This window comes from Gorilla gorilla, chromosome 14 (assembly GCF_029281585.2).
Source record: "Gorilla gorilla gorilla isolate KB3781 chromosome 14, NHGRI_mGorGor1-v2.1_pri, whole genome shotgun sequence".
Lineage (NCBI taxonomy): Eukaryota > Metazoa > Chordata > Mammalia > Primates > Hominidae > Gorilla > Gorilla gorilla.
This window is the reverse complement of record NC_073238.2, coordinates 59,476,226-59,489,002: the sequence shown is the minus strand read 5'-3', so window position 1 is coordinate 59,489,002 and position 12,777 is coordinate 59,476,226. Positions and strand designations below refer to the sequence as shown.

At 38.3% G+C, this 12,777-nt stretch overlaps 1 protein-coding gene across 1 annotated transcript in view; it reads right to left on the bottom strand.

Annotated features, from left to right (window-relative positions):
• The window catches only part of GTF2F2 (general transcription factor IIF subunit 2), a 166,650-nt gene that overhangs the window by 74,492 nt on the left and 79,381 nt on the right, over positions 1-12,777 (bottom strand). Inside the window, exon 5 of the mRNA XM_004054462.5 lies at positions 2,814-2,895. Coding sequence (XP_004054510.1) covers positions 2,814-2,895 — 82 coding nt within the window. The remainder of the gene's footprint in view (positions 1-2,813; positions 2,896-12,777) is intronic.

The following is a 12,777-nucleotide window of genomic DNA, read 5'->3' as shown; positions in this document are numbered from 1 at the left end:
GTGCCTGGAGGGCTCATGGACTGTTAGGAGACAGGTGTGGTTGGAGCAGAATGAGTGGAGGGGAGGGAAGAAAAAGATGAGAATGGCAAGAAGGTGTAGACAGTCGTAGGATGATCACATAGGACCCTGTAGATCATTATTAAGGACTTAGATTTTATTCTGAGTAATACAGGAAGCACTGCAAGTGACACTTGAACAGACGAATGGCATGATCTGACTTAGACTTTAAAAGAACTTCCCTGGCTACTGTGCTGAGAAGAGACTACAGTGGGGCAAGGGTGGAAGCAGGAACTCTGGTAGGAGGCTACTGCAGTAATCCAGGTAAGAAATAATGGCAGTTCATGGGGGTGATCAGACTATGGATGTGTAATATTTTGAAGGAACAGTCAACAAGATTCTTCTGACACATTGGATGTGGGGTGTGAGAGGAGTCAAGAACTAAGACTAAACCAAGGTTTAACTAAAAACCAATGTTTTTGGACTGAAAAAATGAGAGGACAGAGTTGGTATTAACTGAGACAAGAAAAGTGCTAGTAGAGGGGGTTTCGCGGGAAAGATCTGGAGTTCAGTTTTTTACATATTTGAAATGTCTATCAGACATTCAACCCGGCTTTTGTATGTATGTTTGATGTTGAAGAAAGAGGTCTGGGCTGGAGCTTCTGCCATCCTCTCGAACAATTCCTCCATTCCAGGCTTACAGAACCACACACAGGTCCCTAAAGTCTTCCCCATGTCTTTGTGCATGTCTATTTTGAATGTTCTTACCCCATCTCTTTCTCCACTTGGTCAAAAAAAGCTGTCTTCAAGACTTATGTCATCATCTACTTCATGAAACTCACATGATCCTCCTGAAGCACTTGTTTCTTTTTCTAAGTCACTTAAGTAAAGATTAAAATACAGTCATGCATGGCTTAACAATGGGGATACCTCATGAGAAATACATTGTTAGGCAATTTCACTGTTGTGCAAACATTATAGAGTGTACTTACACAAACCTAGATGGTATACTCTGCTACACATTACTGTAATGAATACTGTAGGCAACTGTAACACAATTTTAAGTATTTGTGTATCTAAACACAGAAAAGCAACAGAAAAAATACAGTACTGTAATCTTATGAGAACACCAAATGTCCTTATATAGTGCATGACTATGTAACAGCTGATCTTTCAGCACACTTGAAAGACTAAACAATTTTCACTTCTTTTTTGGTAGGAAAAAAGCAGCCATTTTATAAACACAGCAGGTGACCTGCCTGATCTCATCATCAGAAATCTTTAGAACCCTTTAAAGAAAATTAGGGCCACAGAAAAAGATCTTGGTAAGCAGCTTGGTAACCAGATTTTGCATTTTTTCAATTTCAGTAGTTACATATGAAGAGATAAATTTTCAAAAAGACTTCAAAAATTTACTACTATACAATAAATTTTATAAGCTAAAAACAATGAAAGAAACATCTGCTGCCTGTTTTCCAAAGCTATTTTCTGTTATAAATATTTTTCATTTTGATTGTCATTCTTTTATTTGCCCCAAGGACACATTTAAATTAGAGGAATTATTTGACAAGAGAACAAGTCTATGTCATTCTTAGGAGATAGAGTCTAATCTAATTGACAAAAGAAGGAAACTTTTAAAGATGATGCAAAATTTTGAGATGATCCAGCTCAACTGGCCTCTTATATAGATGAGAATGCTGATATCCAACAGGCCACTACCACTACTTCAGCAGTGTCTTCTCCACTACCGATTCAGCGTATCTACAATCTGCGACAATGGAAGGTCCACGAACGCAGAGATTTTTGTCTACTGCTATTTCTCTCACTTCTAAGAAAGCACCTGGCAGACAGTAAGTACTGAATGAATGAACAAAAAAAGTATAATTCTAAATCACATGTGGCTAAAACACATTAAAAATAAACTATGAAACAGGTATAATATATTTCCTCAGGGCTTAAAAAATTGCTGACTCTTTGAACGTCATAAAATTTGGGGTATCAAGAATTTACAATCAGCATTTTTAAATACTAATTACAAAATGTTAACCACATAAAAATTTAGGGGGCAGGGGAAGATCCTGAAACAAACTCTCTAACACTGTATATATGTTTATAAAAATTTCTCTATAGATCAAGAGAATAGGATGATATTCTGGCAACTACACTTGCTTTATACAGTACAATTTTTTTTTTTTTTTGAGACAAGGTCTCACTGGGTCACCTAGGCTGGAGTGCAGTGGCGTGATCTCAGCTCACTGCAGCCTTCACTTCCCAGGCCCAAGCAATCCTCACACCTCAGCCACGCCCAGCTAATTTTTCTATCTTTTTGTAGAGATAGGATATCACCATGTTGCCCAGGTTGGTCTCAAACTCCTGGGCTTGAATGGTCCACCTACCTCAGCCTCCCAAAGTGCTGGGATTACAGGCATGTGCCACCATGCCTGGCCCAGTTACAGTATTTTGGATACATATTTATTATGGAAAAATTACAGCCCTGGAAAATAAAATATTACAAAGATCTTATACATATCTTTAAAGAATCAATATTTATAAAGACAACTAGAAAATGTAATTTAAAAACTTTGATTCCAGGATGTATTAACAAAGTAGCTTAAAATACCTCAAATAAACAGCCCAGATACTGAAATTTCTTTAGTGCCAAAGAAACTCTTACTTGCTTTTAAAACCAAACAGCTTTTGAAGCAAACACTCAACAATAAGCACAGTTTTAATGCAGTCAATAGGCGATATAACACACGTATCTCAATCCCCAAAGGGAAATATCAGGTATCATTCTGGAGTTACAAAACACCAACCTTTTTAATCGCATGTAGTTTTCACTGGCAGCTGGTCGGCATTCAGCTCTTTGTACCACTATTCCTTCCAATGACAGCTTATCTTGAATGGAAAAAAAAAAGGATTCAGAGATAATACTTATCATTTTCAAGACTGTATTTTGACACAATAAACACAGTAATATGACAATCAAATATAATTAATATCAAAAATCAAGAAAAAATAGTTAAGTTTCAGGAATCTCACTGGTCAGAACAGAGAGAAACCTTATTCTTGGCTTAGTAACAAACTGGGCTCCTGTCAGATTTGTTTATTAGGCTGCTGCGGCCCTTTGCCAGGAACAGCTTTTATACACTCTGCTCCTTCTAAATAAGGTAGATTAAAAGGGCATAAAATCAAATTAAAGAGTATAAAGGCTATCGTCTTTGACAAAGAAGTAACTTCTGAAAACACAGCTAGTCTAAACCACTAAATCAAAGACCGTATGTGTGTGTGTGTGTGTGTGTGTGTGTGTGTTTGTGTATGTGAATAAAATTCTCGAGTACCTTGTGACTAAAACAGCCAGCCCAGAAAATACTGTGACACTGGGCAGGTCTACTGTCTGGGTTATACTGTGTACCAGTTCAGCCTGCCAGCTGCTCTGACTTCTGTTTTCCTGCAGAATTCTAAATCTGGGCATGTCAAAACAGAATCTTTAACTGCTATGAATATTTGTCCAAACAGAAAGGCAATTTCCCCTATCCTTAGTAATTCTTATAGTGACTCTGACATAAAACCTAGGAGAATCAGAAAAAGGAAACAAAGGCTAGCATCTATTGTGTGCCTACTGGCCACCAAGCATTGTGGTGTGGTCACTTGACAGACCTTACCTTATTATATAATACACATGTAAATGTCTCATGATGGTACCAGCTTTATACCCTGGAAATGTATGACTGTGGTTAGAAACAGTTAAGGTTCAGTCATATTTCCACAAGAATTCACCTGGGTTTTAAGAAGAGACTCAGGAAATTCCCTGGCTCATGAGTAGTGCATTTATGATTCATCTTTTCAGAGAGAATTACTTCATTCCACTAACATTAGCAAAATGTCTGCTATGCAAAAGGCCCCATCTAGGCATTGTGGAATCAAGATGATTAAGACACAGTACTGTTTTCAAGAAGCATACAGTTCACTGGGGGAGACAGATAAATTGATCAAAATGCAGAAAGTGTATAGAACCATGGCTACATATTTATACTAAAAAATCTTTTTTTAGCGATCTTTGGATGTCTCCAAAATCTAGGAGACGCTGTACGAACTAATTACAAGCACACTGTATATATAATCAATGTATCCAGGGTCCCTTAATGCAACATATGCAACAAATCTCAAGAAGATGCAGAAAAAGCAATGATGAGAAGCATGACTACCTTATACCAAAATATGGCAGGAAGAAAATATTTTAAAAGCCGTAATTATTTTATAGTAAAGTTTAAATTCTAAAAATAACTTCTTCTCATTAATGTCTTTAATAAAATTAAAATTTGAATTTTCTTAAAGCAAAAAGCTTATATTCAAGTTTGGCTCTTGCTGAAGCTGAAAGTTCTATCAAGAAAAATTCTTTAGTCGTCACAACAATAGCAAGATTTGGGAAAATCTGATATATCAAATGTCTTAAATGCATAAGGAAAGTCCAATAAAGGAAGACAATTAATCCTTTAAAAAAATAAATCTAGGCCGGCCACGGTGGCTCACAGCTATAATCCCAGCACTTTGGGAGGCCGAGGCAGGCAGATCATGAGGTCAGTAGATCGAGACCATGCTGGCCAACATGGTGAAACCCCGTCTCTACTAAAATATAAAAAATTAGCCAGGCATGGTGGCACGCACCTGTGGTCCCAGCTACTCAGGAGGCTGAGGCAAGGGAATCGCTTGAACCCGGGAGGCAAAGGTTGCGGTGAGCCAAGATAGTGCCACTGCACCCCAGCCTGGCAACAGAGCAAGACTCCGTCTCAAAAAACTAAATAAATAAAATAAATAAATCTAGACTACTATCCCTGCAAATAATTTAGTCACATATCCACGTTTATTAATGTTGCAACTAAAAGAGCTACTGATATGGTCTGGCTCTGTGTCCCCAGCCAAATCTCATCTCGAATTATAATCCCCATGTGTCAAGGGAGGGAAGTGACTGGATCATGGGGCAGTTTCCCCTATGCTGTTCTCGTGATAATGAGTGAGTTCTCACTGGCAGCTTTTTCCTGTGCTCTCACTTCTCCCTCCTGCCACCTTGGTGCCTGCTTCCCCTTTGCTTTCCACCATAAATGTAAATTTCCTGAGGTCTCCTCAGGTATGCGGAACCGTGAGTCAATTAAACCTCTTTCCTTTATAAACTATCCAGTCTCAGGCATTTCTTTATAGCAGTGTGAAAATGGACTAATATAGCTACCTTTTACTAAGTGAATGCTCCCCACTTATTTAGCAGTACCTACTCCAGGTGGACAGGCTGAATTTAACTTTCAGTTAAAGGTTTGTGCTATCAACCTTCTCCATATGACAGCTCAAGGGTAGAAATCAGGTCCACAGCAACTGCCCATTACAACTTGGCCACCAATCTCCTCACTATTCTTCAGTCAAGGTCACTCACAGAGCAATAACATTTACTTCCTCAAACCATAATTTTCAATCATATCTTCTTTTCAAACCTAAAATAGCTTCCAAATGCTACTCAAAGTGAATGGAAAAGTCTTCATCAGCAACGAATTTTCCCATCCACTGGATGTTCCTAAGTAACCTGGCATCTCTGTTCACTTCCTTTCTCCCCGTCTCTTCTTAAATACATTTTTAAAAGGCCAATTTACTCCTGATGCAGCCCCCTAGGCATGATTTGCCTGCTCTCTTTTTAAAGCCTCATAGGAACACATTCTCAAATTCTTTCCACTAAACCACACTTCTTGTCTTTTTCAAAATACTGCTTAAGATTTCAAAGGAAAGTTATTAAATTTTATTTTAAAAGTATTTAAAAGCACCCAATTGCACATTACTGCTGCTAATTATAGATCTTATTCATTAATACAGAAACCTTTACTTAAAACTAGTTTGTTGACCCAGTTTAAAAGACCATAAATACTTGAAAAATAATTCATTTTATTCTCACACATTTCTTAACTATTTACTGAGTGCCTACTATGTAAAAGACAATGCAAGAGCACACCAGGAATAACAAATGAAACACAGCTCCTACCCTCAAGGAGTGTAGACTTTCTCAAACGTTCTGTGGCATGTATTAGTTAAAAAGTATAGATATGAATAGCTTGATTTAGCCATTCCACACATATGCATATATCAAAACATCATGTTATATACCATAAATATACACAAATTTTACTTGTCAATTAAAAATAAGCTTAAAAAACCTAAATTTAAATGTTTTTAAGAGGAAAAATGTATAGACTCCCAAAAAACCTGTTTATAAGTTTTAACTGCTGATATCTACCATATTAGAAACTAAAATTAAGAAATTTCTAGAGAATGAGAGTGAAAAAATAAAAAAAAGCCATTAGCATTATTATAGAAATGGTCTTGACATCACTGATCCCTTGAAAGGATCTCGGGGACCCCTCTGCCCAGTGGTTCCCAGACCACATTTCAAGAGCTGCTGGTCTCGTAGGATAAGACAGGTATATAAATCATCTTAATACACCAGAAGCACTTTTGATACACCTCTACTTAACTTACCTCTAGATTAACAAAGGCTCTCAATTGCCTGCTATTAAATATAGCGACAGATGCCCACAGTTACTATATACTAGTGGGTAATAGGTTAATCTCTAGTACTCCCACACACGTCTGCTCAAACGATGCTAGAACTTGTCTATATTAGTTTTAATAACTATGTAATCTGATTATGTATTACAGAAGCCCATTAAATTGCAAGTATGAGGGGAGTTTGGGGGGTGTTTCTATAAAAACTATGTAGAATGCTTTGGTAAGATGATATAAAGGTAAGTTGTAAAACAATACTGTCAAATTAGGTACAGGTGAGACAACTGGAGACTGAAAGGGAAGCACAGGAGTCTAGAAAGAGTCTGCATTTAGATAGTTTCACAGTGTCTAAGTTCTTGCTCCTTTTCAAAGAAACCAAAATCGAAAATCTAAACTAAATCATGGGGCCAGGTGCAGTGGCTCACGCCTGTAATCCCAGAACTTTGGGAAGCCGAGGAGGGCAGATCACTTGAGGCCAGGAGTTTGAGACTAGCCCAGGCAACACAAGGAAACCGTGTCCCTACTAAAAATACAAAAAACAAAAAAAAAAACAAAAAAAAAGCTGGGCGTGGTGGTGCGTGCCTGTAGTCCTAGCTATTTGGGAGGCTAAGGCATGAGAATTGTTTGAACTCTGTAGGTAGAGGTTGCAATGAGCTGAGATCACATCACTGCACTCCAGCCTAGGCGACAGAGTGAGACTGAAAAACTAAATGATGGGTTTAATTTTTGAAAAACAAAGAAAACAGATGGTCAGTCAGTATCCTATATTCAAAGCAAAGGCCTTGTCTTACATATACATCAGCAACTAAATGTACATTTATTTTATTTTATTTATTTTCTGAGATGATGTCTCACTCTGTCACCCAGGCTGGAGTAGCTGGAGTACAGTGGTGCAATGTCAACTCACTGAAACCTCCGCCTCCCAGGTTCAAGCAATTCTCATGCCTCAGCCACCTGACGTGCTGGGATTACAGGCGTGCGCCACCATGCCCAGCTAATTTTTGTATTTTTAGTACAGCCAGGGTTTCACCATGGTAACCAGGCAGGTCTTGAACCCCTGACCTCACGTGATCTGCCCACCTCGGCCTCCCAAAGTGCTGGGATTACAGGTGTGAGTCACCGTGCCCAGCCAACTAAACGTACATTTATAAGTTTTAAGATAAAATGTTTAAGGCAGATAGGAACTGCATATTGATATCATTTTTATGATTTCCCATCTTTTAATGTAACTGACCAATTACTGGTTATTCCATATGTGCTGTAGGATTCTTCTGTCAAGTCGAATATGTTAAAGGTCATAAAATAGAAACATACAAGAGTACTGGGATTAAACACACATGTACTCGCTCGCACGCACACACACACACACACTCTCAGATTATGTCTAGCTAGAGATCAAGAAGAGTTGTTTTGTTTTGTTTTGAGATGGAGTCTCGCTCTGTTGCCTAGACTGGAGTGCAGTGGTGCGATCTTGGCTCACCGCAACCTCCGCCTCCTGGGTTCAAGCGATTCTCCTGCCTCTGCCTCCTGAGTAGCTGGGATTACAGGTACGCACCACTGCACCAGGCTAATTTTTGTATTTTTAGTGGAGATGGGGTTTTGCCATGTTGGCCAGGCTGGTCTTGAACTCCTGACCTCTGGTGATCCGCCCACCTCAGCCTCCCAAAGTGCTAGGATTACAGGCGTGAGCCACCACGCCAGGCCAAGAAGAGTTTTGAAGAAAAAGCAATGATTGTGCTGGACCTTGAAAAATGGGTAGGATTTAGACTGGGGTGGGTGGGGGTAAGAAGGAAGAGCACTGAAGGTGGTAGGAATGGCCTCTATGTGTGTCTGTGCTTGCTCGCTCTTGTGCTTGAAATGTTCAACTAAGGGGCTCACACCACAAATTACTAGAAGGACATGGTCTTGCCAGCACTCTGCAGAGAAGCCACACAAACTCATCCTACCAAAGGCTTTGGAATGGCTCAATTCATATCTTTTCCTTGGCCATTTGCTCTTCTTTGGATTCTGGGAAATAGTATGGGATTCCTTCTAAATTCTCCCCCGCACTCCTTTTTTGGCTAGATTGGTTTGTTGACTGGTTTCTGCTACTTGCAACCAAAAGAATCTTATTGAGTATGAACACCCATCTTTGATGATGGTAATTTATTTATGTATATCCCACCACCTAAAATCAGAAAAAACTCGAGAGAAAATTTTAAAGGTTACGTATATAAAGCACATCCTATAAAAAGAACTGAAGGCTTCTAGTTAAGATTCTGTCACTAAACAGCAGTGTTACTTTGGAGAAGTTATTTTACATCTCTGGGCCTCAGCATCCATAATAATGATATTACTAGAATGTCTGAGATCTCTTCTAGGTCTCTTTCACTAAATAAAAATGCTAGCCTTCCTCTCCAACTGGGGATGTTTTATTATTTCATTAGTGTTCATTTTGTTTGCTCTAGTACTTTCCAAAAGACCTAGATATAATTAAATTTTCTTTGAGTAGAAAGAGAATAACAAAATGTTAAGAAGCTGCCCAAGGCTTGAAAATATTTAAATTTGTGCTCTATGCTGGATTATCCTGCCCTATATCTGAACTTGAGATACACTCTATGTCAAAGAACTGAGGAGAAATGATACTGGCAATTTTTTTAAAAAGTTAAGGGCATCCCTAGTTTGAACAAGTTAAAGGAATAAGCAAGCAGCAACACTGCTTATTAGCATTGGCATGTAAGTAATGAAATCAAGTATGTTAGGAAGTCTTAGGCATCAGGAAGTTACACTCATTCATTTCCACAAGACCTTCTGGATCCAGTTGAATGTGGAGGCCTTTAAGAGAACTTCCAGCTCCTGTAAAAACCCAGACCAGAGGACTACCGACCAACATTTCAGGCTGATCCTCCAGACCTCGAAGTTACTCTCCTGACTCTTAATTACATCACACCTGTGTCAACACTCTCTGGGAAAAGACTGAAGAAATAATCTTTTCAAGAAGCAGGTACATTTAAAAGGCAAACCATTTTTAATATATCTAGTAGTCTCCTTTCTTCTCATTTAAAATATGTTCCTAGAAGTTTTTTTGCCTGTGGGCTCAGGTGAGGTCTACTAATAAAAGGTACTAGCATCTTAACAAACTAGTTAGGCAAACTTTCTATCCCTGTATTATTAAAAAGCTGCTCTTTATTCAAACTTGTGAAGTAATATTCTGATCTCTATTTGATCGTCAGGAATTTTGCCACGCATGGTGGCTCACATCTGTAATCCCAACACTTTGGGAGGCTGAGGCAGGAGGATAGCTTGAGTCCAGCCTGGGCAACAAAGTGAGACCCAGTCTCCACAAAAAAATAAAAAAGTTAGCCAGGTATGGTGGGATATGCCTGTGGCCCCAACTATACGGGAGGCTAAGGCAGGAAGATCACCTGAGCCCAGGAGGTTGAGGTTGCAATACACTCCAGCCTGGGTGACAGAGCAAGAACCTGTATCAAAAAATAAAATTTAATTTTATAAAAGTTATAAAATAATTTGCCTAATTTTAACATCCAGCAGCCACATTGTTTTGTCTCTCCCTCTCTCTCTCATCTCCCTGCAAAATTCTTTCCCTCCTCCCTGTCTGTTAATTTTACTTTCTTGTGATACGGAGGGAATAGCTCACAGAGCTGCTCAAATATTTCATCAACTATAAGATGCTATCATTTGTAATAGCAACCATTATTTTACGTGCCACCAAGACAAAATACTGCTGCTAAACTTTGACAAGCTAACGATATTAAGATGTACCTCAGTTATAGAAATGGTAAATATGAAAAAAATGTGTGATATGATAGAGTTCTCCATCCCTAATTTACAACTCCTCCCTACTCTGCAAGAAACCACATTTGCTCCCTTGAGCCATCACATCCTGTTCTCCTGTTCAGGTCCTCTTCTCTCTCCTCCACACCACCTCATCACTGAAGACACAAGGGGATGTTAAGTGATGAGAAAATCAGAAGGAACAGTGGCAGGCGCTAGTATATGGTAACAGAGACCCTCTTTAGTCATTTACTTCCTAACTGTACTACCTTTACAAGAGTTTTCAAAGTTATGCCCTTCATTTTGAGATTGTAGATAATGGTTATTAGCTTAAAATATCTTCTTCCCAAAGAGAAAGTAAAATTGCATTTTGCCAAATAGCACTATAAAAATGAGTTCTGTACAATATTATAATTTTAATGTTCATTTGATGCCTTACATAAGTGCTATGCTCATCTGGTTACAATAGAATTTTCCAGTAAATAATAACGCACAGGTTATATTTCAAAAAAAAACTTCATTTTAAAAAACTTAAGGTATGACTTCTGCTTACAAAATTATAAAACACAGGTTTCCCTGAAATACTCATTTTCCAAAGTACATGTAAAACATGAATTAATATGACTTATAAATTGTCAAGATTGCCTCTGTAGTGAAAATCAAAGAAATGTGGAATGGAATTTCACCTGAACTTCTGAGCTAGTCTGTTGTCTTTATTTGTGCTCCTTTTGACACATAGTGCCTTATGTTTTTCTACACTCCTCAAATGAAGCTAAAACATTTACCAATGTAGGCAATTTTCCTGGTCTTCCTTGAAGACGCAGTTCAACACTGCAAAATATTTACAGCTGTATTCTTTGGACTGCAATGACATGTTCACATGACCTTGTGGCCAGAGGTTACGTCCTATTAGTCCTAGGAAGGTTCAAGTACTTTGCACAGTTTGTGAGATGCTGTGGTCAATCAGTTACATAAAGTGGCTGCCATAGTACTTTTGTTAGTGTAACACCAGTAGCAGACAACATTTAGAGCAGATAAATTTTATATTTCAAAATAGAACTAAAATTTGGACACTCAAAAAGAATTACATTAACATGGAAAAATCCTTGATTCTTAAAACATGTCAATAATGAGACAGTGTAATTTTTATTTTTAACACACAAAAGAAGCCAACACAAAATATTCATACCTCAATATCAAAATGAATGTTTCTTACATTCAGTGCTATTGACAAGAGGTGATGAAGCAAGTACATGTTAAAAAAAAAAAGAAACTCAGCTTGTGAAAGGCAGAGGAAGGTCAAAACACAGATCAATAAACAAAAAAACAAAAAAAAATGTGGGCAAGTCCAAGGCAGAGATATACTGTCAGATTTAAGTAAAAAACTGACAGCAGCTTCTCTAGCTTTTACTTTCTTTCTAAGGTAATGGGAATGAAATCCTTTTAAAAGACAAGCAGAGAAGCATGCAGCTGACAACAACCAAGATTTGATAGCAGGAGAGAATGTGGAGACAGAAGCTCCCTGTTCTTATCAAACGCAGCTTCTAAAACCATCCCTTTTCCTTGAAGAGTGTTTGAATTTTATAGAGGAATGACCTGTTAAGTCTAGGAGAATTATCATACTTTTTGTATCTTCCAGTCGGGAGGGATAACCTCCTGGTAAGGTTCCACTTCCTTCCATGGCATAGGAGTATCTCTGGCATATAAATGGAGCAAGTGTATATATTACAATGATGTCCTGCATCAATCACGGGATGACAAAGACCTCATTTCCCATAAGGAGTTGGTAAAAAGATGGGAATTCCTGCTGGAATGAGTTCTGCCTTATGCAGATGGTAGGACATTAGTATTACCTCATAGTGGAAGGTTCTGCCAGAGTTTAGTTAGGCACTGGACCCAATTAACTATAGGATATACTCATACTAAGTACCAGTTTAAATTCTCAAAGTTGGTTATGTATGATTAAAGATGTCTAAGACAGAATAAAGAGTTAAGGTACTGAGTAGGAAACAGGACCCCAATCTTTCAAAATTTTATATGTTTTTGCCTGCAAAGGCAGATAAAATCTTCAAATCTAGTGGCCAAGTGGATCCAGGTAAGCTAATCTTTGACATGTGTGATTTAAACCCTTCTGCTGAAACCACTAAATTGAGCAGTTCCGGTTTGTATCTGCAATGAGGCAGAGAAACATAGTCCCATGATCCAGGGATGTCTCCCTTGGTGCAGGTACTGAAGCACCATTTTTATAGTTTTAGGGCTGTGGAGACCTTACAGATACTACCTTGGACAAGCAACACCCACTCGCCACCCCCTAGCAAGTAAATATAAATTTAGAATAGACTAAAACGAGATAATCTGGCTTTCTCCTAAGGGGCATGTGTACCACCACAGGCAGCAATGATCAATGAACTCCTATAATTTCCATGAATTGCAGTCATCTTGCTTTGCTGGAGTTAATATGGA